The 20956-nt window shown below is 43.8% G+C and overlaps 2 protein-coding genes across 3 annotated transcripts in view; both read left to right on the top strand.

Moving 5' to 3' along the window:
* The first annotated feature begins 546 nt into the window (after positions 1 to 546).
* NDUFB8 (NADH:ubiquinone oxidoreductase subunit B8) lies at positions 547 to 3232 on the top strand. The gene is made up of 5 exons (XM_036386119.2): positions 547 to 678; positions 848 to 974; positions 1600 to 1699; positions 2162 to 2317; positions 3007 to 3232. The coding sequence occupies exons 1-5, from the start codon at positions 579 to 581 to the stop codon at positions 3097 to 3099; spliced, it is 576 nt and encodes a 191-aa protein (XP_036242012.1). The 5' UTR covers positions 547 to 578; the 3' UTR covers positions 3100 to 3232.
* Positions 3233 to 5294: 2062 nt separating this feature from the next.
* Positions 5295 to 20956, top strand: part of SEC31B (SEC31 homolog B, COPII coat complex component) — a 35074-nt gene continuing 19412 nt past the window's right edge. For both annotated transcript variants that reach the window (XM_036385875.2, XM_036385874.2), the window contains exons 1-11: positions 5295 to 5364; positions 9675 to 9763; positions 11758 to 11881; positions 12675 to 12870; positions 13616 to 13711; positions 14791 to 14931; positions 15423 to 15565; positions 15802 to 15901; positions 17814 to 17975; positions 19795 to 19947; positions 20685 to 20915. In XM_036385875.2, coding sequence (XP_036241768.1) covers positions 9685 to 9763; positions 11758 to 11881; positions 12675 to 12870; positions 13616 to 13711; positions 14791 to 14931; positions 15423 to 15565; positions 15802 to 15901; positions 17814 to 17975; positions 19795 to 19947; positions 20685 to 20915 — 1425 coding nt within the window. In that variant the 5' untranslated portion in view covers positions 5295 to 5364; positions 9675 to 9684. The remainder of the gene's footprint in view (positions 5365 to 9674; positions 9764 to 11757; positions 11882 to 12674; positions 12871 to 13615; positions 13712 to 14790; positions 14932 to 15422; positions 15566 to 15801; positions 15902 to 17813; positions 17976 to 19794; positions 19948 to 20684; positions 20916 to 20956) is intronic.

Below are 20956 nucleotides of genomic sequence, written 5' to 3'. Positions count from 1 at the left end.
ACATTACCCATTATGGCTGATGTGAATAACTGAAGGAAAATGAGTTCAACTACCACAGAGTTTACATAATGAAGTAAACTGCAAAATCCTTTAATGCTCATATTGATTTTATTTACAATAATTCATTGCTTACATTTGAAGAATCACATTGCTAAATTAACATGCCATTTCTGCTGTCCACCTTCTTCTGGCTCCATGGAGATAAGACGATTACATTTGGGTATTGAATTTAATAATATTGATACTGATACAAAGAAGGCGATTTGCATAACGCCGCCGTGCACGACATCGATCCGATTGAGCATCGATCCGCAGGAGGCTCCCCGCGTCTGGAAGGCAGTTCCTACTACACATTCCCGCTGCCCCGCTTCAGACGGTGACAGCCAAAGCGAAATATCGCACCGCTGCCTTTTCCGTCCATTGCCCCCGTGTCAGTATTGCACCCGCGGCCGATCAATCCCAGCGCCGGCGGGGACCGGTACCGGCAGCGGCCCGGCCCCGAGCACCGCCCCGAGCTCCGGAGGGCTGGCTCGGTCCCACCCCGTGCTTCCCGCGGCCGCGCCTGCGCGCTGGGGGTGATGGCGGCGGGCGCTCTCCGCGGTGTCCTCTGGCCCCGGGCGGCCGCCGGGCTCAGGGCGGCCCGGGCCGCCTTGGCGGCGCCTTCGGGGGCGCGGGCGGGTGAGCGGGGAGGCGGAGGCTGGAGCGAGGGGCCGGCGGCGGGGTCGGGGTGTCTGGGGCGACGGGCCGGTGGTTGCGGGGTCGGGGCGGGAGGGCGGCGCGACCTCCCCGGGCCGGCTGCGGCTGCCGGCGGGGCCCGCGCCCACTCTGCCGCGTTCCTTTCCCGCAGCCTCGGAGATGTCCAAGGACATGCTGCCTGGGCCGTATCCGCGGACTCCGGAGGAGCGGGCGGCCGCTGCGAAGAAGTACAACATGCGGGTGGAGGACTATCAGCCCTACCCCGACGATGGCTTGGGGTGAGCTGTGTGGTGCCGTCGTTCCGCAGCCGGGAGCGGGCCGGGGCCAGTAGCTCCTGGCTTTGTGGGGACGTGCTCTAGGCTCGTATTTCCTGGTGAATGCCTACCTTTGCTCTACTGTGAGCTTAGAGATTTGAAGACACTTCAGTGTTTTAAAATAGGAACGAATGGAATAAATTAGAGGCTTGTGTGAATAAAACACGAGAGACTTCGTGAGAGAAACTTGAGAGACTCCATATGCTGCTGTACTGCAAGGCTAAGTGGGATGAACTGAAAGCCATGTCTAGAATAAAGGTTTCAGGAGATGTTTAAATGTTGGGGAATACTTCTACGTATGCCAACATAACTAGGTTTCCATATTTTGGTTAAGCTGCATTTTCTTTCAACTAGTAGAGCCCAATAAGGCCAGTTTGGGGAATGCCATTTGTTATGGTGACTGGTGTCAAGGTAATTATTGTTGTGCTAGTTGTTTTAATGCATTTCAAAAATCTATATGCATAAAAGCTATAAAAACAAAGTAGTATTTAATACTATTTCCTTAGGCCTGTCTTATACTGTCTCTTATAAATTATATCTAAATTAGTACAGATTTCTTTATGTTTCGTCTTTTGTTTGTTTCTCATAGGTATGGTGACTATCCCATGCTCCCTAATAAGTCTCAATACGAGAGGGACCCCTGGTACCAGTGGGACCAGCCAGACATGAGGCACAACTGGGGAGAGCCGGTAGGAACACCACTTCCACTTCTCAAGTTGCTCACCAATGCTCCTGTTACTAAATTCTAACATGCACCTCTTGTTAGTGCTTCCTGGTGAATCCTTTGTGGAATTTCATCACCAGTGTCAGTGTATGTTGCCTGTGCAAGCAGGGACAGTCAGTTCAAGGCAAAGTTAGGCTTTAGCCATCTGTAAAATACTGTAAAATACTTAGGACAGTTAACTTATGTTACATATGAGAAGGCAGACTTAACAAACGTAACTTTCCCTGCAGGAGTAATTTTATTTGCCTGATAGGACTCAGTATGAGAGCCTGATTCAGAATTGTTTGGCAGAGAAGCCACCATTTGAATAAAGTCCTTTTAGTGCAGCATCTTGCAGCCTTGTGAATGCTGTAATGTGCTGCTTCCCTTGAGAGAAGCAGCTTGACCACTGTTGGTAAATGTGCAATTGTTTTCCTTTGTTCTTTAGATGCACTGGGATTTTGACATGTACATTCGGAACCGGGTTGATACATCCCCCACTGTCGTTCCCTGGCACACCATGAGCAAACACTTCCTTCTCTTTTTGAGCATAATGCTGATCATGTTTGGTCTTGGAGAGATCTACCCATCCTACAGGCCTGTGGTGAGTGAAGCCTGAGGGTAAAGGGAGAAAAAGTAGCTGTATTTCTTGTTATTGCCAATGCCCATAAGAGTGGTTTTGCTGAAGATGAGTGATGTGTGTGAATGCAAAACTGCTGCTGGCAGTGGATGGGCCCACGGATGTCCTGTGGCCTCATCTCACCTGAGTGTTTCTCTGGGCTGGTCTGCCTCAGCTCACAGATGCTGCTTCATAGTGTGCAGTTCCTGTTCACATGGAACTAATTTGAGCTATGCTTCTTTGGTCTAGGTATTCTCCTCCCCTGTGTGTGCATCTACTCAAGTGAGATGCTTTAACTCTTCTCTTGCCCTGTGTTTTTAATTATATCTCATGAGCTGTATCATTTGGGAAATGTACTCTTGAAAAATATGTCTGAATACACAAGCAGCTTTTGCAATATGTTATCCTCATGCTGTGAGATAAAATGTTGATTATGATTAAAAGCAAGACCGCCTTGATGTTTCTGTTAAAAAAAAAAAAATTATGCAAGGAACCCTATATTTCTGAATTTACTTTCCTCATACTCTAATATTCTAGCTGAAGCACTTAAGAAATAGAAATTTAGGTCATAAATTACAAGCCTTCATTTGGGTAGGGGTGGGATGGTATGAGACATTTTCCTCTTACCCCTTAATTTGCTTGGTGAATTTGCCACTGTTTGTCTCTCCTTGCAGGGACCGAAGCAATATCCCTTCAATGACCTGTATCTAGAGAGAGGAGGAGACCCCAATAAAAAGCCACCAGCGGTGATACACTATGAAATTTGAAAGTTGTTCAAGTCCTACATTTCCGTCAGTTCTGCTGGGGAAGAAATCTTGTCTAGTGTTCACTGGCATATGTTAACACTTGTTCTTCAATGCTCAGCTGCTAACTGCAGTGAAATATATCAATGACACCTACTGTGCTAGTTGTCATCTGTTGGTTTGAGAAGGCTGAATTATAGCTAATCAAATGGTGTGACCTTTGCCGTTTTTCTAAAGGGGATAGTATCTAGGGGGCAAAATTATGAGTGCAGACCTAGGACTGCTGGTCATTTATGTATCTTGTGCACAAACATTCCTCACCTGTGCCTGTTTATGTAGGCAATACTGCCTGTAACAAAGGCATTTAATGCAGGTGCTGCTGGCAGTTGAACTGGAGTGTCACTGTATACTGTAAAACGTCAGGCAAAAACAGATTGGCAAGTGCCAGTCCTTGGGAGTCTTATACTGTGTCTGCCTTTACTGGGAGTTGACTTTGATCTCTTCCAGGTCCAGATGCACTCTCAAGTGAAGTTTGCATAACCAGTAGGAAGCACCTGTGAGGCACAGAGCCTTGCAGTGTAGCTTGAAGCTGACAGCAGAGGTGTGTGGATAGCAGCAGTATGGAAAGGCTAATGAGCAAGTTCAGCTCTGGCCAGATCTGCTTTGATACAAGTGTACAGGTGCCCATAATTTTTCCTTTATGGCCTGAGTTCATCCACCTGGCCTGGAGTTCCATCTGACCCATGACATCTGCCTGTTTTACTGCAAACCACTGGTCTTGGACCTCCTATAGCTTCAGCACCAGTTTGCTTGGGAAAGTTATACATAGAATTATATTAAGCTCCTAAATTTGGCCAGGTACACTCTAACATAATTTTTTTTCCTCTTGTTGCTGGAGGAGACAGTACCTTTAGTACTAATTTATAGTGAATCTTCTCTCAGCTGTGCTGTGCTATGCCTTAACCCCACTGTTTAGTTGCAGGAGTGGGTGATCACAGAAGGCTGAAGGCTTGGTCCGCTCTAGGTGCTTCCTATAAACTGGGTGCTGTGCCCTGCTCTCAGTACCCTGTCACAACTTGTAGTTTTGTGCTTTAAGAGAAGCAGGTATATAAAGACAGTGATTCACAGTTTTTCCATCTGTACAGATTTTAAACCCCAAATTCTAAAGAGACTGTTAGCTAGGTTTTTGTGTAAGGGTTTTTTTAAGGATATATGTTAAAGGAAGGATAGGATTGAATGCTAGGACATAGTTTTATTTGCACCTAAATATTTATAACTCCTTTGGAGGTGCTGAACAATCAACATTCCTCATAGATTTTGTTAGCTGTCACCTTCTCATTACAGAAATGCTTGCTTTTAAATTATAGTCAATGATGTTTTATCTCAGAAGGGCGTTCAAGTGTTTTTTTATGAGCTATGGGACCTTAAAACTGAATTCTGTTTTGCAGGGCAAAACATTCCTTAGGGATACTTGAGTCGAGAATTACCATTCCACAGCACTTACATGCAGCACTGTATAAAATGTTATGAGAGCTGTAAGAGTCTTAAGTAAAATGAAGGTGATCAGAGCAGTAATGGGAGCTTTGGTGTGTGTGATAGTGTAGCACTTGTATTGAGGCAGGGCTAGGCCCATCCAGCTCATTGTGCAGCATTCCAGCACTGTTTGCTGCTGCCCGCTTTGGGGGCTTCCAATCCCAGTTTGTTCTAAACAGTAGCTTAATTATGGTTTTCATCCATGGGGATGGCATAATGGGTTGGGCAGATACGGCTCAGAAATCCTAAAAAATGGAGTTTGTAATGTAGGCAATTTTTTTCTTAAAGCAGGAGAGATGTACGGGAAGAAGGCCTGGGTCCTTCTGCATATTGTTTCCTGGCAATTAAAATACTTTTAGAAAAATACATTCCTTTCCTTTCTGCACACGCTCAGGATGCGTTACATGTATAGCTAAGGCAAAGTTCTGAGGGGGTATGGCAGCCGCATATGAGCCGTATGGCAGGCCCTGCTGCGGTTAGACCACCGCGGTCCAGCAGTGGTGTCCTTGGCCTCCGGCTGCACCATCCGGTACCGACGGATGGAGCCGATTCAGGTATCCTACTGAGGGGGAAGGAGCCCGGGGGTGTCGGGCCCGGCCGCGGCCGCTGCTGCGGGGCGGCGGGCCGGGCCGTGTTCCGGGGCCGGCCCCGCGCAGGCGCGGCGGGGCGGGGCGGGCGGCGCTCTGGGCTCCCCGCGGCCACCGTCGGAGCGCCGGGCTGCGGGAGCGAGCGGCGCGGGAAGCACGCAGCCAGCCGGTAAGGGCAGCCAGCCGGTAAGGGCCGCCCGCCCCCCGACCCGGCCCGGCCAGGCCGCGCCCTTCGGACACCGAGCCGGGGCTGGCCCTGCCCCGCCGCGCCCCTGTCCCCCCAGCCCAGGGCTGCTGTGCTGCCCTGCCCGCCTCTGTCGAGACTCCGCTCCCAGGTCCCGTGGCCCCGTCCTTGTCCCGGGAGCCTCGGCTCCTGTCTCCTGTCTCTCCTCCGCCGGCTGGCGGCGGGCGGGGAGCGGCCGGGGATCTCAGCCGTGTGACCTGGGCCGCGGAGAGGCCTCTGGCGTAGCCCGGAGCCTGTGTGTGACACAGTGTCCGAGGTCAATGCTTTCCTCCTAGACCCCTGCTCTTTTTCACCATCCCACGGAGTAATGCTGTTGTGCAGACAAGCACACTTGGGACGTGTGTCAGCGCCGTGCAATGGGCAACAGCTTCTGAAACTGCGCAGAGCACAAGAAGTTTCTTTAAATACCATTGGAGCTGTCATGGAGGAATGTGCTGAGCCCTGCTCTGCAACAACCCCACCTTGCACACACCAGTGATTAGCTGAGATTAGCTGAGTGTGTCTCTGCCTTCTGTAATCGGGGTTTATAATAAGCACATACGAGAACAGTCTGGCTGTGGGGAGCTGGGGAGCTGTGGAAGGAGCGTGTCATGTCAGGACAGTGCTAAGGGAAAAGGGGCAGTACAGAGATTTTAAATCAATGCTGGGATGTGGAAACTCTAGCGACAGTTTGTGTCTTAACCCTTGTGTCATGGCTGGGGGATGTTTTACAGGTTTTAGGGTGTCTACTTGTCACCCGGGTGACCTTGGACAAATCTTGTTCTGCCCAAGTTTCACTTTTTAGCTAAGTGTGGGGAGTTCAGCCTGTCAGGTCCTTTGTGCGCAGTGCTGGAAGTCCAATATCAGTAGGAACAGAGGGGAATGGTTGGGTGCCCAGTGGCAGGAGGAGGACTGGGAAAGTCACTGGGAGGGGATTTCTGATTGACAGTATTGGGGTGGTGCAGAAGAGAGAGCGCCTCGCTAGGGTGCTATCAGGGATAATTATTATGACAGCTTTGAGGGTCAATTAATTCATACAACAACAACCATGGTCTTATTATAGTGTACTGTAAAGCCATAAGTATTTCAGGTTAGCAAAGGTGAGAAATTTTTGCCTCTGACAGCATTGTTTGCATGGTCTAATGTAATTTGGGAATGCTCACTGTTTAGCAGCATGCTCTCTATTTCTCAGTGGTGAGGTGTGCTCTGACCTGTCAGGTTTTGCTTTGTTACCCTTTAAGGTCTGTGCAGGAAGTCATGTCTGAGGAAAGCTGTGGGGAATTGCTGCTTCTATCCACTCCCTTTGGGGCTGAGAATCATTCATATATTAGATCTGTAGAGGAAGGGTGAGGAATTGTCATGATTAATTAATTAGAAGTCCTGAGAAAAGCATGAGCTTTCTTGGAAGTCTTAGATGCTATTTTGAGAGATGACAGCAGGTGGCAACCTCTCCCTAAAAATTTTACTGTGGGAGAGTTAAATTCTTGCAAATTTTTCTCAGGGAGCCAGAAGAGTTTGCTAAAGAAGAGTTTTTTTCCTTCTTTAAGAATTATGAGTCCTCTCCTGGGTACAGATAGTGTATAGAAGGCTCACTTAATCAGGCTTTTTTTTCCCCTTTGAAACTCAGAGCTCACTGACTTAAGGAGGGGGTGCTGCTGTATCTCTGCAGATCCTCAGCTGCAGTGGAGCTGAACTGCTCAGACGTTCCTAAGAGACAGTGTGATACTGTGATCTTTTAGCTTCTTATGCATCCTCTGGGGGCCTCCTCAAGTCTGTGGAACCACTGCTGGTTTGCCTTTAGGGCCAGAGACACAGTGAACCTCTTCAGTACCTATGATCCAGCACTTCTGCAGTTGTTCTGTTGGCATTGAGCCACTCTAAATGGAGTGTTGTTTGCTTTCCTCCATTTGGGTGGGTTACCATGACCAAGACACTTTACCTTCACATTCTGTCCTGACTTAAGTTTGTGAAAAGAGAACACTAATGATGCAGTAATTGACTTTCTTATGTAAAACGCTCTATTGACAAGAAAAGCCAAACAATTGATCAATACTGTTCTGCACAATTTTTGCAGCTTATCTTTATTTGCACATTAAACGTAAATTATTTCAGCAGTGTAGTTGGTCCAGCACAGAGGTAATGAGGGGGAGCTTGTACCATTTACCCACCTAAGTTTGTGATAGTTGTATTCTTCACTGATTCCTCACCAGTTAATTTCCTGTAGGGAAGAGGTCTCTTGGCCATTGTCTATTAATGTTCACAGGGAAGTTGCCTTCTCAAAAGCCAAGAAGCAGTGAGGCCTGAGTGTACAGCCAGCTCCTACAACTGGTAGATTGTAACTGGAGGAAGAGGCAAGAAAGGGACTTGTAAGGTGCACACCAGCTGTCCTGTCCCCCATAGTGGTGGTGTGAGCTAGAGCCTTGTGCAATAGACTGTTGCTAGAAGATTCACCTAAGTACTGTGGATATTTTCACTCGCCTCTGCCAATGAACGGAGAAGACCTGGGCAGGGTTTCTGCAGTAGTATGGGAGACATGAGTAGGTACTGGAACATCTTGAGAGATGCACCACAAAGAGAGTGTGGTAGACCCTTAACGAGTACCCCACAAAGTGTGTACTGGAAGATTGGAAAGGAAGCTTTAGAGATTTGTTATGGTAATGAGGAGATGACCTTTCCACCTCTATTCATAGGGGGCACGAAGAAATAGTTGCACTTTTTTTAATTGTACAAGAGTTCTGTTCAGATTCTGTTGGGCCTCACCTAAGTTGGGATAAGCTTAATGTGCAAATAGCAGTTGGCAGTGTGAGCTTTGGGAGATACTGCTGCAGACTAATGCTAAAAAACATTAAATAGTTTCTAGTCAATCAGCATATCCTAATAGTGCACAGGAGAGACAGAGAAAGAGAGGATGTCCTTAACTTCTGACTCCTGAGGCAGAAGAAACCCTAAAAAGAGGTGTAGAATTATTAGCTGGGAGGTCCAAGCCCAAGAAGAAATGCTGACCAAACTTCCCCCTTGTGCGGGCCCCGGGAGACCACAGTTTCTCATAAGCTCTGCATCTGAACAGAGAGCCATGTGATGCAGGTTGTGGTTTACACAAACAGTGTCAAGGAACCAGGAGAGGTTAGTCACAGCAAACTGACAAGATGCAGAGGGTTTTGCTGTGCTGCCTGCTGACAGTTTTACTTTATTCAGCATGATATCATCTAAGCATACAGTTCTGTTTAGCTGAAGTTAAAAGACTGCAGTGCATCTGAGCTTGAAAAGTTTAGGCAGTGCTCATGAGAGTGACCCCACTAACCTGTGAATGTGCACACATCATTTATGATGTTTAGAAGGCCTGTTTGTGGTCAGGAATGGAGTGCAGGGTGCTTTCTCCTTAGTAAGAATGGGATCCTACTCAGAACAATAATTATTTGTATTGTATTCAGTTGTCTTTATATTCAGTTTTGCACCCTGCTACCTGCCTGCTGTTGATGTTTGATTTTCAATTAACCTGCTACATTGTTGCCCAACTAATCTTTCTCCAGAGACATGGGGAAATTTGGTTCCCGTTTTACAGGTGTCGCTCAATCTATCCTGAGTAAATAAAGAGTTGCTATCAGTGCTGAGATTGAAACCCAGTAGTTACTTGTGGATTACTTCTTCTCACCTTCTGCCATTTTCCTAGCTCAAAGAGAGAGTCAAATGATTTTTTTTTTTCCTTTTGCTTTTTGGAGGAGCAAGAACAAAGTACATGAACTGAATTGGCACACGATAGCATTGCACTTTGTTTTCTGTTGCCACGTCACTTTTCTGCTTGGAATTTAGCCTGCCCTGAGATTCCTTCTGCTCCCTTTTTGCTTATGTATATACTGACATTAGCTTGTTTGGAGAGAGCAACTAGTGCTAGATCAAAATACATTTGTTTAAATTAATTTCTGCAGCTGATTTAAGCCAGCCTGCAGTGAAGACTTGAGTATGTTAATTTAGACCCCCTTCTTTTTTTCTGAAACTCTCCTGTAATTGGGACATATCAAAAAGAGAGCTATATATGAAAGAAAATCTGGGGTCAGACAGTGGGATTTTGCGGGGGGGGTTGGGGCAGGTTTAATGAATTGTCAAATATCCTGATTTATTCCAGTATTCACTGCCTCAGGAAGTAGCAATTAACTTCACTGTTTTGAGAGCAGGGTGTTCTCATCATGTTTCTGATGAGAATATTTTCACATCAACTGTGTCTCTCTGTTCTAAACTCTGTGTGAAATTTCTTTCAGAGTCTAGAAAATGAAGCTAAAAGAAATTGAGCGAACAGCTGTGCAGGCATGGAGTCCAGCAAACAACCACCCTATTTACCTAGCAACAGGTAAAGTTCTTCACAATTTGTGAATATTAGAGTATGAATCACAGAAAAATATTATGTAGGGTTGTATGGGTTTTAGCTTTCAACAGTTTCCACCTTGATAGTCCCTGGAAAACTTACAACCAATATACCAAAAACACTACAGCTTTTATGTTTAAAGTAACTGGTAGAGAATTACTTCTGTGACCAACTTTGACATTTTAAATGTGAGTGATTTTTCAAAGGTTGAATACATGATTTTTTTGATTTCTAATTAAGACTCCAACACTGCTTGATGTTCTGCATTACACACGTCCTATGCCTGTGGGGGAAAAAGTTAATTCAAGTAATGTTTGTTTAAGGTCACTTGTACTTCTCTGTCTTCAGTCATAATCATGTAGCTTGACAATCAAATACTATAAACCTCTTATCTGTAAAGTTGCCTGTTTTGGTTAACATTCTATTTTCGGTACTTTTGTAAAACCTTAAATTTTATTTTGTTGATTTTATTAATTAATCACTATTCTTATAGTAATTTTATTTCCTGAAACAAAAAGTGAGACTATTCACTGTTTGGCAGCAGGCAAGTTTGTCTGTGGAGCTGACAGCTCTGGTGGTTTTGTTGGGTTTGCATGGTAAGGCTTTGGTAGCTGGGGTGGCTCCTGTAAGAAGCTGCCAGGAGCTCCTGCTGTGCCTGCTGGCACTGGTGCCAGCCACCTTCCAGATGGACCCATCCCTGTCCCAGGGCGAGCCTGGCAGAGGGAGTGCCTCTGGGGTAACATTGTTAACAAGAGGGAGAAAAAATGCCATGCGTAACTGAAGCACAAGAGAGGAGTGAGAATATGGGAGAGAAACAATGCTGCAGTCAGGCACTGAGTTCCATGCAGAAGGATGGGCTGGAGGTGTGTCAGGTGCCAGAGCAGAGATTCCCCTGCAGCCCCTGGTGAAGACCTTAGTGAGGCAGGCTCTCGCTCCCACAGCCCATGGAGGTCTGTGGTGGAACAGATACCCAGCTACAATCCACCATGCTGGAGCAGGTGGATGCCAAAGGATGCTGTGGCCCTGTAGAAAGCCCACTCTGGAGCAGGCTCTTGGTAGGGCCTGTGGCCCCATGGAGAGAGGAGCCCATGCTGGAACAGGTTTGCTGGCAGGACTCCTGACCCTATGGGGAACTGAGGTTGGAGCAATCTGTTCTGAAAGACCACCCCATGGAGGGGACCCACACTGGATCCTCTGTGAAGAGCTGCAGCCTCTGGGAAGGATTTACATTGGGGAAGTTTGCAGACAACAAGGCCAGGGTTTTGATTGAACCAAAGGTCTTGGCTTCAGTTTGCTTTAGATCAGAAGCTGTGTGGTTTCATAAATTGTACTGCTTTTTAATAGTCCTTTGGGCACTTTCTATGCTGTAAGCATCCCTGTGGTAACTGGGGGACAGTTTGCCTGGCAGTGTCCCACTAGGCAATGTTAAATCAACCTGTAGCTTTTATTCCATATGAATAAGGAGAAAGAAGGAACCTACCAGTTTGTGACTGCTAGTGTCTGTGGGTTGTTGAGGCATGTTTAGTAGGTTACAGCTGAAGAACTTAGTCTGTAGAGTAGCTTTACAAGGTCTGATTAAGACATGTCATGATTGAGGAGCAGTATGCAGAATACTTGGGATTGTAACTGTAGCTGGATTTCATTATGTCAGTGCCTTTGTAATTTAGAGAAGAATTAATATCAAAAGCCATAGTTACTTGGAGGAAGGTGCATGAGTTGCACCTATCCCAAGAAAGAAAGTTATCTGTGTAACAGTAACTTTGGTGATCAAGTTCCTGAAGAACTTTTAATTTCTTTCAAAGTTTGTCATAATTGTTGATTCTTTTTTCTGAGGTGTTCAAACATGTCCTCTTTTGAACTGTTACAACAGCAAGGTTGTGTTGACTATGAAGAATAGGTTTTCAGTGCCTTACTCTTTTTGTATGTTGTGCTTTTGATAAAAATGTCCACTTGCATTGCTCTTGTATTTCTTGTACTAGGAACATCTGCCCAACAACTGGATGCGTCCTTCAGTACAAATGCCACCTTGGAAATATTTGAGGCTGACTTCAGGGATCCCTCCCTGGATATGAAGCAGAAAGGAGCACTTCCTGCCTCAAACAGGTACTAGAGGTTCATACTGATGTATCAATCAATGAAAATGAAAAAGGTTTTCTGGTGTGAGAAAGGAGAGCAGGAGAATGTTTACAGCATATAAAGTGATGTTTTGAATTAACTGACCTCTCTTCAAAAACAGAACATTTTTTTTTGATAGAGATCATATTGGTTATAAAAGTAGAGCAGGTAGACTATTAGAGAAGTCTGAAATTACTTGTGTGGTAGTCAGTCAGTAGAGATATTATGTATAGTGTGAATTTGCTGGGGCTAACAATTTGCCCTGAAGAGACTATTGAGAGAGTGAAACTTACTTTCCAGCTCTTTAAAGCAAGATGATTTCTTAGGCTTATCAGTGTAGGTGATGTCTGCCCCTTGTGAAACACAGCCTGGATTTCTAACTAGCAGATTTTAAATGGTGTAAACATATTTTTTAGATAACAGGTCTGCAAATGAAGGCACATAGATCTCTTAACTAATTTTCAGTAAAGTGTAGGCTAGAGGATTGTACTCACCAAATCCCATGTGAGGTCCTAAAAGTTTTAAACAACCAACAAAACAGCCGAAAAATTGGAGACAAGCTCTTCCCTTTTAAATTTCATTGAAAAGTCATTGGAAGGAAGCTTATTTCTTTTTTTGCATGCAAGAGCCGCAGTCCTCTTAAAAGGGAGATGATTGTTTAAAGTGCAATGGATATGTTTGATAGGTTGAAACAGGGATGTGAGTTTTGGTAATGAAGAGGGTGTCTTGATTTCCACCAAACATCATGGCCTATGCCAGCTTTATTTTCTTCTTGTTTTAGGTTTCACAAGCTGATCTGGGGGAACTTTGGCAATGGGTCTGCAGAGTCCTCTGGAGTGCTCATTGGTGGGGGGGATAACGGAGTGCTGACCATGTACAGCGTGCACCGCGTCCTGGCTTCCAAGGGCGACCCCGTCATTGCGCAGGCAGAGAAGCACTCAGGGCCTGTTCGAGCTCTTGACTTCAACCCTTTCCAGGTGTGTAACATAAAGATACCAAAGGAAAGTGAATCTCCATGTTAGAAAATATGTTCCTTTGTGTATAGATTCATAAAGTGAAGGGACAAGTTTTAACTTAAGAGGCACAGTAGTTGTCACACAAGACTGGTTTGAGACTCAGATTTGGGTTCTTTTCACAGCTTTGCCTCTGAATTCTCCTGTGATCTTGTTCAAATCACATACCTCTCTATAAAAACATGTCTTGTAATATTGTTACATGTCAAACCATTGTCCTTTCAAAATAAAAACTTTTATTTTTTTATTTGTTCAGTTGGTGTTTAATTCAGTGGGGCTCTGATCACATTTGAAAGGACTGCAACATAAATGAGGAGTGAACAGAACATGTTTCTTGTGGTAGCGCAAAGGCAAATGGAAAGTTGTCTGCAGTCAGTTGTGAGAAACTTGCATCTTCTCAGAAGAAATGTCCTTGATGCCAGGCAAAGGCTCAGCTGGCCAGAGACGGTGGCTTCAAGGCTTGTGGCAGAATTGCATCGTGATTAACAGCAGCCATTTTTTAAATGTGTCTGTACTATGCTGCAGTGGATGGCACGGAGGCCAGAGATGTGCTTGGTTTATAATCCAGTTAGTATCTTTATGCATGCCAGTGGCTGTGAAATACAGCTCTCATCTCACTATAGAAGATTTTGGGGTTTTTGCTTCCATTTATTTTTAAGAAATCTGTGAGCAGGAATCGCAACTGAGCATTTCCTTTTTTTCCCTACAGAATAATCTCTTGGCTTCTGGAGCCAATGATTCTGAAATTTTCATCTGGGACTTGAATAATTTCAGTGTGCCTATGACTCCGGGGACTAAATCACAGGTAAATGAGTTTTCCTCTGGGCAATACTTGTGCAGTTTTGTATCTCAGTAGGCGAGACAAACAGATGTGTGTGGAGAATCCTAGCCTAGTCAGTCAGTCTGTGAAAGGGGATGACTTTGAAGTCTGTCAGGAGAGAGATGAATCAGAAGAGACTGATTGATTTCATTCTTGGGCGTGGAAGAAGTGTTGTAAAGGGAGGGGAGGTAGACTGGCAAGCTCTGGAAGGATGCACTTTGCATGGATGGGTAAGCTCTTTGTGGATTTGAATCAAGTAACTGACCAGTTTATCTTGTGATCCAGCTGGGGCATGTGTGATGGATTAAGAAGGTTTATTGGACCTTCTCTGAGGAATGAATTTATTTTAGGCTTCAGCTGAGGCTTTTCATATCTCATGAAAGTCATATCCCTAGCAGAGCCAGTGAGCCATTAAATGCATCTTGTCTATTGCTCCCAGATAATATTTCCTGAGTTTGAAGAGGAAGAAGTTTCTGATCTTCTGATGCTTATTGTATTATTCAGGGCAATCAACTCCTGAAAGTAGAAAAATCATAGTAAACTTCAGTAAAAGCAGTCCAGGTTTTTCCTCCAGTAAGTCTCCTGTTTGTTTCCTTGCCTATCTCCTGCATTGCAGTAGATACAATATCAGCAATTAGGCATGAATACTTCATTGTTTTCCATTTCAGTGCACTCCTGAAATGTTGCACAAGGTCATCTTTCCATTTAAGTTCATCTGAGAAGTTGGGGTAGAAACATATATGTGTGCTTTGCTGCAGTTCTATCTGGAGTGATTTATAACACAATTGGCCAATGTAGAATCCAGTGCCTGTTCATCAAATGCAGAGGTACTTTTCCAGGTGACATTCCCCTATAGAATTTTAGTTTCCACTGTACTCTGAGTAAAGGACTTTCCCTAGTCTATTTTTAGTGCTGCTGGTATTTCCAGTTAGTTGATCAGCAGCTGAAGAGAGGAATCTATGTATCATCAAGTCCCTAATCCTTCAGTTAAACTATTGACAGACTCCTGTGAGTGTTCCCTCACCTTGGGAATAATGGATGTGTGGCCTTTCCTGTCTTGGCAGCCGCATGAAGACATCAGTGTGGTGTCTTGGAATCGGCAGGTGCAGCATATCCTGTCCTCCGCTCACCCCAGCGGCAAGGCTGTGGTCTGGGACCTCAGGAAGAATGAGCCCATCATCAAAGTCAGTGACCACAGCAACAGAGTGAGTGGAGAAAAGGTTGCATCTCTATCTAGCTTACAACGTGCCACATGGGACTACATAGTGGCACAGACTCTTGGGACAAGTGGTTTTATTCTAGGAGGTGTTGGAACTTGTTCTCTTGGAGATGTAGCATCAAGATGTAGCACCTCTTTTTCCTCTTTCCTGAATGAAATGGGGAAACAAGGCCTCTTAGTGTTCTTAAAATTCATGCACTCTTGCATTCAGTTTCTGTGTTTGCAACTCATTTATGAAAAGCCTCCCAGCTTTCTTCCTAGGTCAGCTTTAGGCTTTGATTTCTATGTGGTTAGTGGGGTTGGTTTTGCTGTGAAGAGATGGTAGAAATGCTTGCTGCCTGGAGCAAGACATTACTAGACTTGGTTTATGTCAAGCATTCTAGGCGAGTTCAGTACAGAATGGCATGGCTTTGGTCCATTTGTGCTGTTGCCAACTTGCATTGCTGAATTTTCAGCCTGTGCTATTTTTGTCCCTAGATGCATTGCTCAGGAATGGCCTGGCATCCAGAAGTTGCAACCCAGCTAATCCTTTCCTCTGAGGATGACCGTTTGCCAGTGATCCAAATATGGGACTTACGCTTTGCTACCTCTCCTCTTAGCCAGCTGGAAGGGCACACCAGGTGAGGACTTGCATGTCGTGTTACATCTTTTCAAGGCAGACAGCTGGGAGACTGGACTTAGGGGAGCTATGATTTTCTCCTGGGCCTGCTTTCTTTCCCAGATGAATCTGATTGAAGGTAGAGATGAGAACTTGCATTTCTGAGCCAAGGTGCTGGTGCATGGTGCTTTCTTAGCGACTGGATGGCAGAACAAACTGTACAGGAAATATGACTGATTTCTTTCTGATCTATTTTAGGGGAGTTCTCTCTGTTTCTTGGTGCCAGGCTGACCCTGAACTGCTGTTGAGTAGTGCCAAAGACAACCGAATCTTGTGCTGGAACCCAAGTATGGGAGAGGTACGTAACCACAGCTATCAGTACACAGGGTCTGCTTTATACTGTGTGCTTTGCTGTGTGTGTGTCCTTCCCTTTATCCTTGTGGAGTGCCAATGTAATTCCCTCAAGCATGTCTTATGCACTCTTTCTGAAGTGAACGAGTGTGGTCCATATCCAGACTGAAATAGATACATCTTTGTCCAGAGATCAGAGAGGGAAGAAAACTTTAACTTAAAATTTAGTTTCAATTACTTATGATTACTCTTGCTATGCTAACACTTTAGAGTTCTCTCTTTCCATGTGTTTCTTTTTCCTCCTCCTAGAATAGTAAGTTTATTTGGGAAGGAATTTGAAGGAGACCAAGGAGCACATGTTGGAGAGGGTTACTGAGAAGGGAACAGTGTCGTTAAACAATGCATGTAAACTTTATAGCAAAATGGTTTCATATGTATGTGCTTATCTAGTCATGTATCTCAGAATTACCATACTTGGTATATTTAGGTATCACCTAAATTAAAGTGGGGCTATTTATAATTTTATTTATGCACACCCATTCATTCAATGTGGAGATCCTGGATAAAACTGAACTTTGGACATTGATCTTGATGATAGCATGGGGAAAGTGTTCTAACAATACTGAGCAAAGTCCAGATGGGAGCCCCAGGGTAGATTAATTTCATGGGACAATATCACTCACTGGCCACTTTTGCCTTGGAGACAAGGAAAAAAATGAATCTGTTTTCCTAAAATGCATGCAATGCTGCTTTTGTAGTTTCATGTGATTTGATGCTCACTTTGTCTAGATCTCTAGTGGTTAGAAGAGATTCAGACTCTGAAACGTTCCTGATGTCTAATTTTTACAAAAATATTTTCACTGTCTTTTAGTGGAAAACTTAAAAAAATACTGTGGCTGGCCTGCATGCTGCTGTAGATGTGCAGAGTCCAAGTTCAAATTAGACTTCTGTGTATAAACTACTGTTAGGGGGCTCTTTTTGACTTGTTACCAATGAACAGCAAATTTTCAAGTAAAAAAGGTTGGAAAGTTTTGCAGTATTAAGAATTAATACAGTTATACAGAATGGCTGATCTCGTAAGTTTGAGGGAAGTATTGGTTTCTTTGGCTTTGGGGGATGTTTGGTTTCTTGGGATTTGTTTGTTAGTTTTTCTGTTTGGCAATCTAGATTTTAATATAAGCAAATTATTAATTTGCTTCTATCTCGAACAGAAAACACGGATCATGTTGCAACAGAAGATGAAGCTGTGATTGTCTATACTTTGTTTCTGTAAACCATAGAAGAAATATGTTCATTTTACAAATGGGAGGTTTAAAGTCAAGGCTGTGTTAGTGAGTTGCCCAACATCAGGCAGGAAGTCTGTGAATTGAACTTTGGCTTTTTGAATGCTGAGCCATAAACTTGTTGGCTGCAATGCCCTTTATAGTTCATGTGCAGCTATTACCTTCCTCTCTTCTTATTCTATTTTTTTTTCTTTAGGCTCTTTATTTTCCTTGTCACATTTGTTACTCCACACTATTCTTTCTGTTTGTGTTCTTGCTCATGACACATTCTTGCCTCTTGACTTCTGGTTTTATTGTGTTGTTTTCTGGTGTCTCTCCCTCGGTTAACAGCAAATGTGACAATGCTATAATACTCTGATGAAGTAGTACTCAGGAAGCAGAGCAAAAGTGACTTCTCAATTTTGGATTTTATTCTACAGTCAGAATCCAGTTTAATGTGAGTTTTCTGTGACTTTCAGCTGTTTGGACTCGAGGTGCTATAATTTGGTTGCAAATGCACCCTTCAAGAAGCAAAAATAAGAGATTTGTATGCAATGATGACATGTAAATAAAGTGACAGGCTTGCTGTGGGCAAGTAATTTGGGGAAAGCAGGAGGCTCTTGTGTTGTGCTTCCATCTTCTCTCTTTCTGTGATAGGTGGTGTATGAGTTGCCCATTCGGAGTCAGTGGTGCTTTGATGTCCAGTGGTGTCCTAGGAATCCTTCAGTCTTCTCTGCTGCCACTTTTGATGGGTGGATCAACATTTATTCTGTTATGGGTGGGAACTTAGAAGCTCAGCAGAAGACACAGGCTGACAAGGTAAAGTCCTGTGACCGTGTTAGACCTTGACAGACTGGCAGTTTCTCTCATGACTGCTCAGAGTGCTGGAAGCACACGTGTGTAACAAGGGTCACTTTTAAGCAATGCAATCTTTCCCACACACCTGGACCTATGGCTGTATGGTGTGGGAACCAGAAGCTGCCTGTATGAGGGTTTAATAATCCCACCAGATCCCAAAGAGAGACCACATTGCCTCTGACAAGGTGTGTAAAGAAAACCGAGAGCGAGCGCAGTTGTGATGTTAAGATACATTTTATTGTTATTACTATTAGCCTAAAAATAAAGCAGTACACAAGCTTTTCTTGTTATTAGGTTAACATTAAATACATTGATACTAATTAATAGGATATGTTATTCTTCATTAGTTTAGAAGGTAATTTTATAAAGTGGCTTATAAAGCACTATTATCAATTTTCCTCAAGTCTTTTGACTACAACTTTGAGCATGTTAATATTTTTGATACTGAAACCCATTACTTAGCCAATGAATAGATGAGCAAATTCTGAACAGATTAAATGTCACTACTGTCTAAAATTTTAATTTTAATCTGGTGTCTAGTCTTTTAATTCCCTCCCTCTGTCCCAGCCAACAAATACCTTACAATACAGGTTTTAAGAGAATACATATGAACTGGCTTAAGTGTTATTTATATAGTCATTTACAGCTGACTGGGTTCAGTTTCATAGGATTTGCAAGAGACAGAAAATACTTTATCAAGCAACAGCTGCGGGAGATTAAGGATTTATTTAACCCATGGAGAATTTTCTTTCTCTGCATTCTTCATGTGTATGCATCACACTTCCACTGTTCAAAATTGGGGAACAGTAGTGTTGAATAATTCCTGAATAAATTGAATATCAAGTAAGAGCACAAGCAGGAGATAATAACAGTTATGGTGACAGGGAGTTTGTGACCAAGAGGTCTTTCTCTTATGAATTCAACAGTCTTAGGACAGAAACTCTATTGCAGACCTGGTTATGTATATTTATTTCTTTAAGGTTTAGGGTGTTTTGTCTCTTGGATATAAGCTGTTCCTCAAGAACTATTCTTTCTTTGGAATTAGTTTCCTCTGAAGAAAGACAAAATATTGCTTGTGATTCTAAGATTTGTCAGCCTTAGCTTGATCAGCCTGATGTTGCTTCCTTTTGGGCATGCTGGTTAGCTGAGTTATAAAGCTGTTCCCTACAGTCCAAACTTGAACAGGATTATCTTTAGCAAACAAAAAATCTATGCGAACAATGTTAAAAATGAAAAATGCTTGTGAACAGCGTTGTATATATGTTCACTGACTCCCTAAATGTAAGAAATCTGGCTCAGGGGCCACTTTTGTCACTGTCTTGTCTAGACAAGAAAGTTGTATTTCTTCAATCTCATTGAAGCCAAAAAAGCTTGAGACAGTCCTTGAAACTAACCCAACTGAAAGATTCCAGCAACAAAAAGGGAGTCAGAATTCCTCTGTGGGAAAAACAAGAAATAAGTTGGACAACTTTTGACCATATGTTGTCATTGTCTTGCAAAAAACAAGTAGTTTTGCAACTCCTCTGTTTGAGCTGTGTGCTAGGGCTAGCAGTGCTTTATTAGGAAATTTGCATCTTGCTAAGGAAAAACTACTTGAAAATCTCTTAGGGTAAAACTTCCTTGAGAAACGATTGCTGGAACTGTTTTGGAATGCCATTTCTCTTGTATAGGGACTCAGTGGTATTCCAGAAAGAGGTGCTGTACTTGCTTCATTTTTCATGCTTACTCCATACAGAGAGGAATTGAATTACATTTTCTTCCTATTTCCATCTGATTCTAGATCTCTTCCTCCTTCAACAACCTGGATCCCTTTGGCACAGGACAGAGCCTTCCTCCTCTGCAGGTGCCAGAGCAAGTAACTCAGACCACCTTGATTCCACCGTTAAAAAAACCACCCAAGTGGATTCGCAGGCCTGTGGGGGTTTCATTTGCAGTAAGTGAATGGAGCATCCTTAGCTGAAAATGCAATAGATGTGTTGTCTTGTGACACAATCCTTTGCTTTGACTGGAGGAACCTGTTGTTAGTTGTCTTAATGCCTGTTTAAGGTGCATTGTAGTGTCCCATGAAGTGAAGTTTGTTTACTCTCAATATTCAGATATATTTTCAACAAGAGAGTCCTGTAGCAGAGAATGGGAGATTATAAGTAGAAGTCAATATAATCTAAGAAAAATTTGTAAAAGCTGTCCTTGCAGGCTGGCATGCATTCCCATTCTCCTCTGTCTCTTTCCTATCCAGGCATTTAATTTTCCTCACATCTTTCCTCCTAAATTGGATGGCTGAATTATTCTTTTAGCCTGTTGCTTGACTTGTCCTTTGTCTGTATAGCGCCTGTTCTTCACCTGATAGTTTTTATCATGGCAGTCTGCCTCTCCATGTAACAAAAGAACTAACAGTTCTGTTCAAGGGTACTTTTTCCTCTGTGCCTCTCTGGCACTTGCAATTGGCTAGGCTGATCGGATATGCACAAGTGTCAAGTTTATCAGTGTTGAATTCAGCTGAAGGGCTAGTAATGAGAGCTCCCTCAGTGCTCATACCATCCATGCACACCAAATTCTTGGGTTCCTTGTGATTGCTGCTGGAGCTTGGGTCTGTCTTGCTAAATGAAGAACTGAGTAGCTTTCACCTTTGTTTATAAGAATACTTACTGTGTCTTCTTCTGTCATTCTCAGTTTGGAGGAAAACTGATTACCTTTGGTCTAACCAAAGCTCCTGGACAGCAAATGCAGCAGACTTATCCACACCAGGTATTCATCAGTCAAGTCACTACTGAAACTGAATTTTTACTCCGATCCAAAGAACTGCAGATGGCCTTGCAGTCAGGGAACCTCCTTGATTACTGCCAGGGCAAGATCCAGACAGCCAAGTTGCCATTTGATGAGAACCTCTGGAACTTCTTGAAGGTAGGAAGGCTGTGGTGAAATACAGAGGTCAGTTCTTCTGT

The sequence above is a fragment of the Molothrus ater genome, chromosome 8 (genome assembly GCF_012460135.2).
Source record: "Molothrus ater isolate BHLD 08-10-18 breed brown headed cowbird chromosome 8, BPBGC_Mater_1.1, whole genome shotgun sequence".
NCBI lineage: Eukaryota > Metazoa > Chordata > Aves > Passeriformes > Icteridae > Molothrus > Molothrus ater.
This window is presented reverse-complemented; position numbering and strand designations above follow the sequence as displayed.